General features: G+C 41.0%; 2 protein-coding genes across 2 annotated transcripts in view; one reads left to right on the forward strand and one right to left on the reverse strand.

The window, feature by feature from the left end:
- NUBP2 (NUBP iron-sulfur cluster assembly factor 2, cytosolic) overlaps positions 1-14,986 on the reverse strand; it is a 15,353-nt gene continuing 367 nt past the window's right edge. Inside the window, exons 2-7 of the mRNA XM_021006492.2 lie at positions 6,302-6,420; positions 5,560-5,758; positions 3,740-3,894; positions 2,907-3,017; positions 2,117-2,186; positions 1-895 (exon numbers count right to left, since the gene is read on the reverse strand). Coding sequence (XP_020862151.1) covers positions 750-895; positions 2,117-2,186; positions 2,907-3,017; positions 3,740-3,894; positions 5,560-5,758; positions 6,302-6,420 — 800 coding nt within the window. The 3' untranslated portion in view covers positions 1-749. The remainder of the gene's footprint in view (positions 896-2,116; positions 2,187-2,906; positions 3,018-3,739; positions 3,895-5,559; positions 5,759-6,301; positions 6,421-14,986) is intronic.
- The window catches only part of SPSB3 (splA/ryanodine receptor domain and SOCS box containing 3), an 18,523-nt gene continuing 18,369 nt past the window's right edge, over positions 14,833-14,986 (forward strand). The window contains exon 1 of the mRNA XM_021006489.2: positions 14,833-14,949. The gene's annotated coding sequence lies outside the window, so the exon portion shown is untranslated. The remainder of the gene's footprint in view (positions 14,950-14,986) is intronic.

Genomic DNA, 14,986 nt, shown 5'->3' on the forward strand with positions numbered 1-14,986 from the left:
TACAAAGCCAGGGGGAATTTCTTTAATTGTGGGCTCCTGTAAAGTTACAAAGCATTCCTGAGGCATGTTTAACAATAAGGAAATCTTCATCAGGTGATATTAAGGTTATGCTATGGTGGGACTACAGATACATTCCTTCAGAGTACATATATTTCCAAGTTATCACATGGACTTCATGGCCAAATGGTACTTACACATCTGAAAAGGGAAATGTTCCAACTATAGCACTTAGTAGTAAGAACCCTGTATCCAGAGCCAGGGAAAGACGTCCCATGGTGTCCTCAATACTCTTAGTACCAGAGGTAGAGAGGGAAATGCTAATGTCATTATGTTGGGATCTCTACAGTTAGCTACAATTTTGGCTAAAATCGACATGCCCTCCATGGTCCTGTCTTGTAACAAGCAGCTTAAAAACTCAGTACCATTAACCACTGTGGATCCACATAAGCCCACTCTTAGTGGAAGCACGCCTGAGCTTGACATGCTGCTAGGGGTGGTAGAAAAACAAACAGAGCCAATGCCTCAGAGGCAGCAGCTACCTGGTCTTTGGGAAGCCTATTTTAATAGCAGTGAAATTGCAGAAATGACACTGGCTCCTTTGTACTGACAGCTTCTGAATGATCCAGGAAGTTTCTTTAGAGGCCTTTTCTCTGTGACATTCTTCTGGTTACAAGTCTTTTAAACAAAGGGCTGTATCCAAAAGCAGCAAAAAAGAAATCACAGTAGGGCAGGAGCCTGAGACGCTTCCATCAGGAGGTCTGAGCCAACGTCCCATCCAAGATCTGCTGAGTGATAGAAATAAATGCAGGGAAAGCAGGGCTTTTAGGGAATTCCTGGATGAAGTCTTGGCCTTCCTCTAAGCTCTTTGTGAGCTGAGGATCCAGAGGTACACAGCCTAAATGGGAAGAAAAGAGAACAGCAGAAGGGGATGCTTCGTTAGATGCCTGATAGAAAGCCTACAACAGGAAAGGGAAAACATACGGGAAACAGCAATGTTTAAACATGGATTAAGCCACATTCACTTTTTTTGGACACTTCTAAATTTGTGATCATAACTCAAACTTCTCTTTGAATTTAGATTACTGCTCAACAGACCACAGGTCCATAATACAAGACTCCATAGAAAAATTAACATGAACAGGGGAGGCAACAAGGTTCAGCAGTATGGTTCAGCTGGAAAGGCTTTGGTTCTTTATAACCCCAGTGCTTAGCACATGCCTGTCACACAGTAGGAACTTAAGATATACTTATTGACTGACTATGGAGTCAGAGATCTGGGTTCAAATCCCACCTCCCAAGCTTACTACCTATGTGACCCCAGGAAAATCAGTTCAACTGGACCTCAGTTTCCTCATATGTAAAATAAGGGTAGGGGAGATTGAACTAGATATAGATAGCCTTTGAGGTCCTTCCAGCCCTACAGCTATGACTAAGCTTTCTCCCATTCTATATCATGAAGCAGAAAAAGTAGCAATCCTCTTATCTTTTACAAATATCTTCCAGTCTGTGTTCTTTTCTACGAAGTCATTACAATTAATAATATACTCAGCACTGGGGAATCTGCATCACTCTGCAAATTTTCAGCTCTGTCCTTAAACTGCCCAGTGACTTCAAACAGGACACAAGAGACAATTACAAAAATCTAAGATGGTATGGAAAACTTAACCAAGTTTTAACTCTTTTCATTTTCAATTTATTATTCAGAATGAGGCAGACACTACGCGTAAAAAGAATGTGCCTGATATTCAATCCATAATCTAAACTGAGGCAGCATGGCATTGTGGACAGACAGACGGAGTTGGAGTCAACTGGGTTTAAATCCATCTTTGACTCTAAGTAGTAGTAGTTTGATCCTGTGCAATTAAGCTCTATGTAGCTCAAGTAAGTCCCTAGGACTTATTTCACGTAGATTGTAATCTCTGTTGGTGGAGGGAGATCCCATGCAGATGAAATTACAGGACCTTCACATAATCTAAGCTGATAATGAGAGGGAATTACTCCTCTGTTCTGTCTCTACAATCATATTAGGATGATTACAGAGAAAATATTTTCAAAGGACTCAGAAAACCAGAAAAAGTGACCCCATAAATGTTCCTAAGTTTCAATTACTACTCACCTAAGAAGGGGACTTTGGCATGTCTGGCCAGTTCTTCCCCACCTCCCTTAGAGAAAAGATTAGTGCACTCCTAGAATCAGAAGAAACAAAAAGTTGGCTATAATTAGAGACCTACTTAATTAGAAGTTTTCCCACAGATAACATTCTCCGGACTAGGGAGGGATAAGGGATTAGAGTCAAACCAGTCTGTTGCTTGTTTTTGTATGGTCCATGAGATAATTTTTACACTTTAAAATAATTTTTAAAAATTTATCCAGATCATTAAAAATCACTTGATTTATTCAAATAATTAAAATTATTTATTAAAAAATTTAAAATAAACATTTTTAGCTCCCGAGCTGTTAAACAAGCAGTGGACTAGATTTGGCCCTCTGACCCTAGTTTGCCAGTCACTGGTTTAGGTGAAAATAGTTAACTGCAGAATCTAGTGTAAAAAGGAAGAGATCTTAATAGAAGATAGACCCTGAGGGCAGACTTCATGTCATCTGGAAGACAACAGGTTTAGTTCCATTTCATGTACCTATGTTTATTTCTTTTTAGATTGCTGGCCTAGTCCTGAGTCAAAGCAAGCTTCCCTGAGCTGAATACATCAGAAGGAATGATATTTTTATTCAATAAGAGCTGTTAAAACATCCATTATATGCAATGCACTATATTAGGTGCTGAGGAAACAAAGATGGAGCAAGATATAGCTTCTTTTGAGTCCCACTGAACCACCTCATTTGGCTAGGATAATGAACTACCTAGTGATAAAACAGGAAAAACATTAGGAAACTTCCCCAGGGCTTACCGAACAATGTGGACAGACAAAACCACTCATATTCTCCACAATTCCAATCACTCGCAACCCTGTCTTCTTGCAAAAGGTGAGCTCTCTCCTGACATCACCCACAGATATTGCCTGTAGATCCAGAGAAAGAGTAGGTTGGCATGTTTACAGAAGAGAAATAGGTTATAAAGTAAAGAGGACCCTGTCTTTCAGTCTATTATTCCCATAGAGACACTTTACCAAAGGATTAAATGCTTTGTTAAAATCTGAGTAAGCAGAAGGAAAAAAAAATCAGCAAGTACAACATATAGCCATTTAGGGGAAGTGACTTTCCATATATCACCAAAGAAAATGAGGGCAGTACCTTCTTCTCCACAAAATATCGAGAGAAGCAATAGCTTAACCTGGAGTCTGAGACCTTGTTTTTAAAAATATTTTGATAACACCTTGAATATAATTGGTTCCCCTTGCAATGCTACGTATCTTATTTTATGCATTTAAACAGATTATTCTGAAAAGGGATCCAGAAGTCCAACCAGAGACCCTAATGGGTCCATGACCCTGGGACCAGGCGCTTCATGTTGTTATTGTTCAGTCATCTCAGTCTCAGTCCGACTCTTCTGACACCATCCAGGGGCTTTTGGTAAAGACAGTGGAGTGCTTTGCCATTTCCTTCTCCAGCTCATTTTACAGATTATCAAACAGGGTTGAGTGACTTGTTGAGGATCACACAGCTAATAAGTATCTGAAGCTTGATTTGAACTCAGGCCTCCCTTGACTCCATGCCTGGTGCTCTAACTACGGTGCCACCTTGCTGCCCAGATGCTTCAGAGACTATTGGGAACATAGCATACCTGGGGTGTAGTAACCAAAACAGCTCCCAGGGGCTTATAAGGGCGAAGGGCTTCCACAGCAGAAATGTGCTCATCAGAGGTCCCTGGTGGTGTATCCACAATGAGATAGTCCAGGTCGCCCCAGGCCACATCAGAGACAAACTGTTTTATCAATGCTGACAAGGCAAAAGAAGGTGGAGTCACAGGCCTCTTCAGGGAAATACAGATTCTCTACTCGTTATCTTCTAATGCAGTAGTTACCACCCAACCTGCAGGCCCCAAGGAGTTTTTGCTGGGGGAATCTACACACCCATAAACAAACAAACACAGCTTCTTTAGACTGAAGATTACTTCTTATATATTACTATTCTTCAAATGTTTGCAGATCCTATTGTGATTACTAAAAATGCAAATCCATTTTAAAGGGGTTATTACTTTCTGTCCTAATGTATTTTTTTAGTCAATGAATACTAGTAATACAAGAGGCTGAGGTCTAGGGAATGAAAAGACTTCCTCATCCTCAAAAAGGCTGGGAACTACTTTTTTTTTTTTGGGTGAGGCAATCAGGGTTAAGTGACTTGCCCACAGTCACACAGCTAGTAAGTATCAAGTCTGAGGCTGGATCTGAACTCAGGTCCTCCTGACTCCAAGTCTGGAGCATTATCCACAGCGCCACCTAACTGCCCCGGGAACTACTACTTTAATTGGATTTAGGTAAAAAAGATTTTAAGCACCTTTCTTTTAAAGTACAGTCCTAAAACTCCTATTTCATTAGAGATGCCCATAATTACCAAGCTTGCTGAACGTCCTACCTCAGCACAGTGTAAGTTTTTGCCTTTCCCTAGAAAGCATAAAAACTTAGATTACTAGCGTTTATAACACTACTACTCAGAGAGTCTCTGATTCTGACTCCAAGACTTATAATTCTTTACAACCAGGATAGCAAAGTCTGGGCCAGAGGGGAATGAATGCCCCCCCTCTCTATAGGACCAACTTTCGACAAAACTGTGACATCTCCTCTGTTTGTTTAACTTTTCTCTAGTCCTTTAATATTGTAATCCTGCAGGACACTGCTCAGAAGGAATGTATACAAGGTTCCTAGCTGATAACAGCTTAAGACTTGAGCCCTGCCAGCAGTATTTGCATGTTAATCTGATCCTTCAAAAGGCCCAGAGGAACAAATTTCTCAATCAAAATGGCAAGCACTGAATCTCAAATTCAGAGGGCCAGTGAGCAGCTACCTACTTGTGACAGTGGTCCCGCTCCTTGGAGATCTGTTGTACTGCTACTGAGGAGGGAGCTTCTATCTTGTCTACTAGTCCTAGGAGACAGGGATCAAAGCCTATCATCAGCTGCTAACATCCTTCTGATCTCCCCAATCCCTTTAGTCACATCAATTTGGGCTCATTTTTATTCATATGGGCTGGGTCAAAACTTTCTGGTTTTGAGAAGATTACCAGACTCTTAAACAGAAAAAGGAAATTTAACAGAAATAAAGATATGCACATACTTGGCCCCTTAGAGTGGAAAAATTAAACAGTAAGACTTTTAAGTGAGGCATAAAATGAAACTGCTGGTTTGTATTCTAAATACTCCTGAACACACAATTCTTTCCAATTTTGTCTCTCAAATACCCAAAGGCTAGACACCAATATCTTAGAGATGAAGGAATTCCTCCATTGGGAAGGACATTGGAGGAATCAGATGGATTCAAAGGTACTTTCTAGCTTTAAAACTCTTGATTCTTTTTTGGGAAGGATTTAGTGTGGAGTCCTGCAAAATACCCAGCCAGGTAGCAGCAAGCAGCCAGAACTGTTGCCACAGCCCAAGCACAGCCATACCATTTTTCTTGGGGCCTCTCCACACCACAGCCTCATCTGGTTTCTCCAGTAGGAAACCCACAGACATAAGGGAAATCGTTTGCTCTTGGTCCACAAACACAGGTACCCAGCCATTGTCACACTGGTGCACAGCCTTGTCTTGCACTTTTAGCATTCGTGGAATGCTGGGACCACAGAGATCCACGTCCAGAATCCCAACCTGTGATAAGACATGGAGTCCAGTTTAGGCAAGTTCAAGCAGTGCTTGAAAGTCTTCATAGAGCAATGTTAGTTTAAGTGGTTGGTACAAACAAACAACAAACAAAAACTAAGGCAAAACTCGGAGAGATAATCTATCACCACAATGCTATAGCATAAACTATTGCCATGTCATTGGAGAAATCAGTCATAAAAACTGGGAACTGATGTTGATCTTAAGTCTAAAGACTTCTTTAAAACAGTGTAGATATCTTGCCCAGTAGAGTGTGAGACTGACTGTCCAGGCAAGATTAACAACATCCCACAGGGTGGCAGCAAGCAGGTGCTCAGAAAGTTCAATGCAGCCACTCACTGGTCAAAGAAATGCTGATATTCAGTCCCTTAGGACTTCAGCTCAGGCACATTAACTATTATGAGAAAAGAGCTAATAACACTTCATTTTACCTAATGAAGAGTTCAACTGTTGAAAAAGAAAGAAAATGAACTCAGCAAGAAGCCTACAAAATTACTGCTGGACTGGGCAGAGCCGAGTGGCAACACTCACCTTCTTGCCCGAATGCCGGAGGGCCAGGGCCAGCTCTGTAGAAATGGTGCTTTTTCCTACCCCTCCTTTTCCTGAAAGGACCAAGATGATCTGTCTGATGCCAGTCAGATTTCCTGTCTCTTAAGGAGATAAAGTAACATAATGTTCTTGTGAGTGAAATGGGGACCCAGCACTTACATGCATGTAGTTCAGGCTTTTTAATCTGTTCCTATCACAACAGCCTCAACATTTATGAGTATCTCTGTTTTTAGTATCACCTACATTTCCTAATATATCCTGCTGTACAATCCCTCCTAGGGAGCCACTCTTTGTATAACAGATAATAAAAAAGGATTAAAAAAAAAAACTTAATACCACTCCCCTCCCCCAGCCAATATGTCAAAATAAGTCAGAAATTAAAGGTTCCACACCCATATTCCCCTACTTCTGCAAAGGGAGGGAGCTGTATCCTTATATTTCTTCTTTGGGGCCAAGCTTGGACATGATCAAGCCATAGTGTTGACTTCTGGTCTACCTTTTAACAAGTCTCTGCATCTAGTCAATACTCTCTTTAATTCCAGCCTTCATACAACTACCAGATTAGTCTTCCTGGTGTCTAGGTCTGATCAAGGCACTCCTCTGCTCAAACACCTTCAATGACTTTATTCTGCCTATCAAATAAGGTTCAAAGTGCTTAGTCTAGCATTCAAGGCCATTTACAAGGTATAGTCAACCTCTCTTTCCAGGCTTTTCTCATATTACATACCTACCCATATCTTATATTTTAGCCAAAATGTCCTAAATTACCATTCTCTGAAACATGCTTTTAGCTTTTCCCATTTTCATGCCTTTCTTCAATCACACTATTTCCTCTACTTGGAATCCCTCTGATCCAGCTCAAAGTCAACTTAATTTTTTTTTTAATTCTGAACTTAAACATGAAATAAAATTAATGTTTCCTTATATAAAGTAGAATAAAAATAAGATTGTACACAAAACTGGAAGTATCTATTAGGTTTAGCTTCCTTTAAAAAAAACACCACATAACAGATTTAATATCTAACTTTCAAAGCTGTCCTGTGTACCTGTGTTTCCTTCTGTTCTGATACGTGATAGAAAATTGTTAACATAATGACAGAAAATTGCTAATACCATATGTTACTTGCCTCTCCCTTAATGATCCAAGTAATGTCACTTTACATTCCTACTCTTAATATATTTACTTTTGATTAGATTGAGCTGAACCCTTCCCTAAGTCTCCCTCACCCAGATATTTTACCTTGTAAAGAATCTAACTTAAGCTCGATCTCAGCCTCTCATGTCCTTGCTCCCTCCCACTGAGATTCATGGCACAAAGGGCAAAACAACCAGAATGAAGTGGTTGTCCTTGCTTGGATTACTGAGGGTGGTTGGGATCTCATGACCAGGCCTTGCTACCTCTTACTATCTCTTCCCTGTCCCCTCCTAAAAGTATAAAGAACCTTTCATAGGTCTCTTGGTTGGGAAATCTACTGTGCTCTGAACTCATAGGACATCCCTCAGGCCTCAGGGTGGCAGGTTTGCTACCATGCTATCTCAATTAAAGATGCTTTATTCCTCAATTCATGGCTTTGATTTATTTCAGGATTTGACATAGAAAAAAAAGCATAAATGATTCTTCCTCCCCCTTTTTCTATTTTTTTTTAGTCAGCTCTATCAACAACCTCTCTTTCTTTCTACCCCTTCTCCCCAAGAGAAAACAAAAACAAAACCCTTATTAAAAATATGCAGTCAAGCAAAACAAATTTCCATATTTGCCATATCCAAAAATCTAAGTCTCATTCTGTTCATCAATTCTTTGTCAGAAGACCACAGACCATCATCAGTATTCTGGAATGTCTCTGATTAAAATTCTTAAGTCCTTCAAAATTGTCTGTTACAAGGTTGTTGTCATGGTATAAGCTGTTTTGGTTCTGTTCATTTCACTTTATATCAGTTCATAAAAGTTTTCCCAGGTCTCTCAGAAACCATTCCTTTTATCATTTCTTACAATAGTATTCCATTACACACATATGTATATATACATATACACATATATACTATAATTTCTTCAGCCATTCATTCCCCAATTGATAAAGAGTTTCCAGTTATTTGCTAAAACAAAAAGAGCTGCTATAAATATTATTGTACACGTAGGTTGTTTTCTTTGTCTCTAGTCTCTTTGGGGAATAGGCATAGTAGGGCACAGTTTAATGACTTAGTCATAGTTCCAATACTGCTTTCCAGAAAGGATGTACCAATTCACAGCATAGTGTACCTGTTGTCCAAGAAGAAAATTAATACTGTACTGTTTTAGACAAAAATCTTTCAGAAATAATTTTTATTAATTTAATATTATCCTAAGTCTAAACATTTCTAGCTTAGATAATTATGCAAGGTGGCACATACCCCCAATGCCCTCAAACATTTCTCTATCCCAAAACAATTTAAAGCAATATTTACAGGAATATTGAGTAAGAAAAGGTTTTGAGTTAAAATTCCTGAAAAATAATGACTTAATCTTCTATTAGAATTGCTAAATTCCTTCCTTCACCATTCCCCTCAAGAATCTACAACGAACATCTTAATCCTTTTGGAAGAAGGGTGAATCACAGTGCTGTCACCCTAGGCTAATGGAAAAGACCAAGATCTCAGCTAGAGGAGGGATGCTTCTTTTTTTTTGTTCTTTACCTCTTACACATTTTCCTAAAGAGAAATGCTTTCACATTGTGTTTCCAGAACCTTTCCAAAACTGTCATTTTCCTTTTTTTGTCATCTTTGCCAAAACAGGTGCGAGGTACAACCTCAGGGTAGTTTAAATTTTCATTTACTCAGTCAGTGATTTGAAGCATAAGTGCCAAATCACTTTCTTAAGATTTCTTCCATTGAGAACTTCCTGTTCATATCCTCTGACCACTTATTCATTAGGGAATGTCTGGTCATTTTCATATTTTATATACGAATCAGCTCCTTATATTTCTTGGATAAAACTTTTACTGGAAAAGCTTGCTACAAAGATTATTTTTTTCCAGTGAAGGGCTTCTCTTCTAATTTTAACTTGGTTGTATTTGTACAAAAAACAACAAAACAAACAAAAAAAACCTCTTATAAATCAGAATTGTCTATCAGCTATGATCTTCTCTGCCTTGTTTGGTTATGAACTCTCCTCTTAGCCATAGTTGCAAAATGCATTTCCTTTCTTGCTCCTCTAAATTTAAAAAAAAATTTTATCTAATTTGTTTTTGGTGTAACTTTTTATATCTAAGTCACATTGATGAGGATGGGATCTAGACCCCAAAAAGGAAAAACCCTAGACTTTCCCAACATGCCAAATCTCTGGCGTTCCCCAGAGGCTATAATCCCAATCAACTGACCTTTCATTGTGGCTATGCAATCTGTTACCCTTAACCTAGTCTAGACCTCCCTATGTCCCCAGGCCACTTCCCACCCTTAATCCTGTCTAGGCTCCATTCTCCCTTGGCCACCCCTGGAGTTCCATTACCTCAAAGACTACTAGGCCACTCCTAGATCCCTCCCATAGTCTTTCTATAAGATCTTTATATAAGGTCCATCTTGTCTCCATTAAGATGCTCTGATTCTTATAATCTAGCCACTGCTCAGATTTTTACAATTTAGCCAACAGCTCACAGATGCCCAGGTTCCTTAAGAGTCTGGCTAATATGGAGGATCTTTAATAAACCTTGTCTTTGGCTGAAAGAAGACTTGTGTCGTGATTTTGGGGTCCCAGCACCCCTCACCTCTATACCTCATCAACATGTTCATTTGAAACTGTTAAAAGAGCATGTTTTTAAGGCCTAAAAGTGATCTAAAAGATCTAGCTTTAAGGGCAAAAAGTTAAGAGCTGACACAACTAACTCCATTTTGTTGAGGAGGAGAGGGGAGTTTGCTATGCAATGTCTCAGCAAAATGTCTCCTTCAATACAAAAGAAAAATCAAAGAACCATGACAGCTTCAGGAAGTTGTCTCTTAATTCTATCCAATAACGAAGGTGCAAGCAATTAAATTTGGATTGACTAATAAAGAAGGTATTACAGTTTCCTTAGGTCTAGCAAAGCTTTGCTAACAAGGACACATTCTTTTCTAAGTAACAATTTAATGATCCTCTCTTTTTAAGTACCTTTTCCTACCTAACTACAGTATAAGAGCAGAACAAAACTGATTTCGAGAGCTCTTTTTTGTTACTCTGGCTCAAGCAGCTTTGGAGGGGAGAAAAAAAATCTATCCACATATATACATACACAAACACACATACACATATAAAATGGATGATATGTATTACATATAGCATATTTATATGTTAATTGGGCAAATGATTCTCTATTTGGGGATCACCTACTGATCTTGTGTGTCAGGATCTTGAGTAAATAGACTGCAGCTCACTTGTGGTTTTATACTGTGCTGGTTTATTCAGGCAGTAGCTTAAAGAACCCTGAAAATTCTCACAACAGAAATTATTCTGGTATATGACGTGAGATGTTGGTCTTGGTATCATTTCTACCACACTGAGATTGGTTCAGATGAAAGAATGAAAATGATGCAAGAGTTGGATAACGAATCAAAGAAAAAAGTAACAAAAAGCAAAATCCTTTTTTTCTGGAAAGGTAAAAAGAAAGAATCTTTCAATAATTTCTATCTAGGGATGGAGCCAAGATGGCAGAGTGAAAGCAGTGACTTGCTTAAGCTCTCCCCCAAACCCCTCCAAATACTCATAAAAAATGGCTCTAAACAAATTCTGAAGCAGCAGAACCCACAAAAAGACAGAGTGAAACAAATTTCCAGCCCAAGACAACCTGGATGATTGATCAGAAAGGGGCTAGGAGCTCAGGCTGCAGCAAACCTGGAGCAGGCCTCAGAGGACTGAATCACGGGCAGCTGTGGAGGTTTCCAGACTTCTCAACTCACTAATGCCAAAGACAACTTAGAGGTCAGTGGAAAAAGTCTGTTTCTGTCGGTGATGAGAAAGGAAGGTGGGGTCTCAGCTTCATTCCCCAAGAGTGTGGTGGTGGTGGTGGTGGGGGGCAGCTGCTTCCCCAGCTTCCGGCCCACAGACTGAGGGGGAATCCAGTGGCTGATCACAGAGGGATTGCAGGGATCTCTTTGCCAGTGCGGAGGCAGGAATCTCTTGCTTTGCCTGTGTGTGGATCTGGGTCACAGTTCTGGGTGGCGGTGCTGGGGTGAGGAGGAACGCTGGTGTGGTGGAGCCTGTAGTGGCTGTGGAGAGGAACCCCTCCTCACAGTTACAGGACAGAAAGGAATACTTGTGGTCACAGGCCAGAAAAGGAGTAAACACCTTGCCCCTTATGATACACCTTGCAAGAACTGAAAATTTACAGGTCCCTACAAGTATCTCTGAAAACAGCTACACAAACCCCTGAAGCTTGGGACAGTACATTCTCCACATTGGAAGCAGATTCTTACCTTAACAAAGAGTTTAAAACTCAAGTAATTGGCCGGGATCATGAGCAAGCACCGAAAAAAGAGTCAGACTATATTATCTTACTTTGGTGACAAAGAAGATCAAAATATACAACCAGAAGAAGACAACAAAGTCAAAGCTCCTACATCCAAAGCCTCCAAGAAAAATATGAATCAGTCCCAGGCCTTGGAAGAGCTCAAAAGGGATTTTGAGAAGCAAGTAAGGGAAGTAGAGGAAAAACTGGAAGAGAAATGAGAGTGATGCAAGAAAATCATGAAAAACAAGTCAACAGCCTGCTAAAGGAGACCCAAAAAAATACTGAAGAAATTAACACCTTAAAAAATAGCCTAACCCAAATGGCAAAAGAGGTCCAAAAAGCCAATGAGGAGAAAAATGCCCTAAAAAAAAATTGGCCAAATGGAAAAGGAAGTCCAAAAGACTTACTGAAGAAAATACTTCCTTAAAAATTAGAATAGAGCAATTGGAAGCTAGTGACTTTATGAGAAATCAAGACACTGTAAAACAAATCCAAAAGAATGAAAAATTAGAAAACAATGTGAAATATCTCATTGGAAAAACAACTGACCTGGAAAATAGATCCAGGAGAGAGAATTTAAAAATTATTGGACTATCTGAAAGCCATGATCAAAAAAAAGCCTAGACATCATCTTTCAAGAAATTATCAAGGAAAACTGCCCTGATATATTAGAACCAGAGGGCAAAATAGAAATTGAAAGAATCCACAGATCTCCTCCTGAAAGAGATCCCCAAAGGAAAACTCCTAGGAATATTGTAGCCAAATTCCAGAGTTCCCAGGTCAAGGAGAAAATATTACAAGCTGCCAGAAGGAAACAATTCAAGTACTGTGGAAACACAATCAGGATAACACAAGATTTAGCAGCTTCTACATTAAAGGACCGCAGGGCATGGAATATAATATTCTGGAGGGCAAAGGAGATAGGATTACAACCAAGAATCACCTACCCAGCAAAACTGAGTAAAATCCTTCAGGGGAAAAAATGGTCATTCAGTGAAATAGAGGACTTTCAAGCATTCCTGATGAAAAGACCAGAGCTGAATAGAAAATTTGACTTTCAAATACAGGACTCAAGTGGAACATGAAGAGGTAAACAGGAAAGAGAAATCATAAGAGACTTATTAAGATTGAACTGTTTACATTGCTGCATGGAAAGATGATATTTATAACTCATGAGACCTTTGTCAGTATTAGGGTAGTTGGAGGAAAAAAAATTATATGTATGTATATAGATAGATAGATAGAGGCACAGGGTGAGTTGAAGATTAAGGGGTCATATCTGGAGAATAAAATTAAGGGATGAGGAGGATTATACTCGGAAAGGAAGAAAGGGAGAGGTAGAATGGGGTAAATTATCTCACAAAGAAAAAACAGAAAAGAAAAGTCTCTTACAGTGGAGGGGAAGCAGGGGAAGGTGAGAGGGAATGAGTAAATCTTATAGGATTTGGCTTAAGGAGGGAATAACATACACATTCAATTGGGTATGGAAATTTGTCTTACCCTACAGAAAATAGGGGGAGAAGGGGACAAGAGAGCAGGGGATGATAGAGAGGAGGGCAGATTGGAAAAGGGTAATCAGAAGTAAATACTTCTGAGGAGGACAGGGTCAAAAGAAAGAATAGAATAAATGGGAGGGCAGATAGGATTAAGGGAAATAGAGTTAGTTTTTCACAACATGTCTACTATGGAAGCGTTTTGCATAAATGTACATGTACAACCTATATTGTGTTGCTTGCCTTTTCAATGAGGGTGGGTGGGGAGGGAGGAAAAGAAAAAATTTGAAACCTAAAGTTTTAAAAACATATGTTTAAAAAAAAGTTTTCACATGCTATCGGGAAATAAGAAATACAGGAAATGGGGTACAGAAGTCTATCCTGCCCTACAGGAAAATAGAAGGGGAAGGGGATAAGAGAAGAGGGGAGAGAAAGAAAAGACGACAGACTAGGGGAAGGGATATTCAGAATGCATGCCATCTTGGGGTGGGGAGGAGGGTGAGACGGGGTGAAAATTTGAAACTCAAAAACTTGTGGAATGAATGTTGAAAATTACAAATAAATAAATTTATATTTAAAAAAAGAAACAAAATAATTTCTATCTAAAATTTTTTCACTGGTGTGGACAATCATGAGTGAGGAAACTTCCTGACCAATGTGAGCCAGCAACTCCAGTAAACTGTCAAGTACTCTAAACCCAGGGGGTGTCACACCACACCCCAAAGCCAGACTGAGGGAGAGAAGGGAAGAGAAAGGACTGGATTGACAAGGGTGGGGTGGGGGAATCCTAGGAACCTAGAATGACTGCTGAAAGAGAGCTGTTATCCTCAGGGGGGCTGGAGTGGCGGGATTCTAGAGTGGAGGGGGAATGTCACTCTTGGGGGACTGGACTAAGGGGTGAGAACCAGACTTACAAGTGCCGTCATCCTGGAGAGTGGCTGGGGCGGGGGCAGAGAGAGGGGGCCGGTGTCAGCCATAAGAAGATGAACTCTGTGTGTGTGAGAACCTGACTTCGTCCACCCATGGGGACCTGGACAGACCGCTGATTTGTGAGCTCCTAGAGAGCAGGGGCTGTCTTTTACCACCTTTTGTATTCTCATTGCTTAGCTTCGGGCCCGGCCCGCAGGAGGAGCTTAATAAATATTTAATGACTGACTTGTGGAGGCTGGGGGACGACCTGACTAGGGAAGCTATCACCTGCGGCGGAGGCCTAGAGCCCAGGACTGAAGTGGGGAGGGGAGGAAGGGTCCACGAGTGCAAAGCCCAGTTGACTCGGGGTGGTGGGGGTCGTCCTGGGGGAACAGGACGGACATGCCGGGGTCACGTGGGGTAGCTGGCCTGGACCGGCGACCCCGAGGTGGACAGGATTTGCAGAGGCGCTGGGAGCTGAGGTTGGCGCCGCCTTCACCCGCCTCGGTCCAGCCCAGTTCCACAGGCGCTAAACTCAGAGAGTCCCGCCCCCTCCGCCTCAGCTCACCCGAGGCCTTCACCTCAGGGGCGGCCCCGACTCCACCCCTGGGCGGGGAGGGGAAGAACCCTCACCTCCCCCGGGAGGGAAACTCCTCGCGCATGCTCAGGCACTCGAGCAGAGCGAGCCGCCGACTTCCAGGGGGGCGCCTAGTCCACCTGGCTCCCGCGGACCCGCCCCGACTCTGGACTGCGCAAGTGGTTTCCACCTTTCAAGGTAGGAGGTTTGGGACGGCGAATCTCTCGGGAGGGGC

The sequence above is a fragment of the Phascolarctos cinereus genome, unplaced genomic scaffold (assembly GCF_003287225.1).
Source record: "Phascolarctos cinereus isolate Bilbo 61053 unplaced genomic scaffold, phaCin_HiC Scaffold_4;HRSCAF=312, whole genome shotgun sequence".
NCBI lineage: Eukaryota > Metazoa > Chordata > Mammalia > Diprotodontia > Phascolarctidae > Phascolarctos > Phascolarctos cinereus.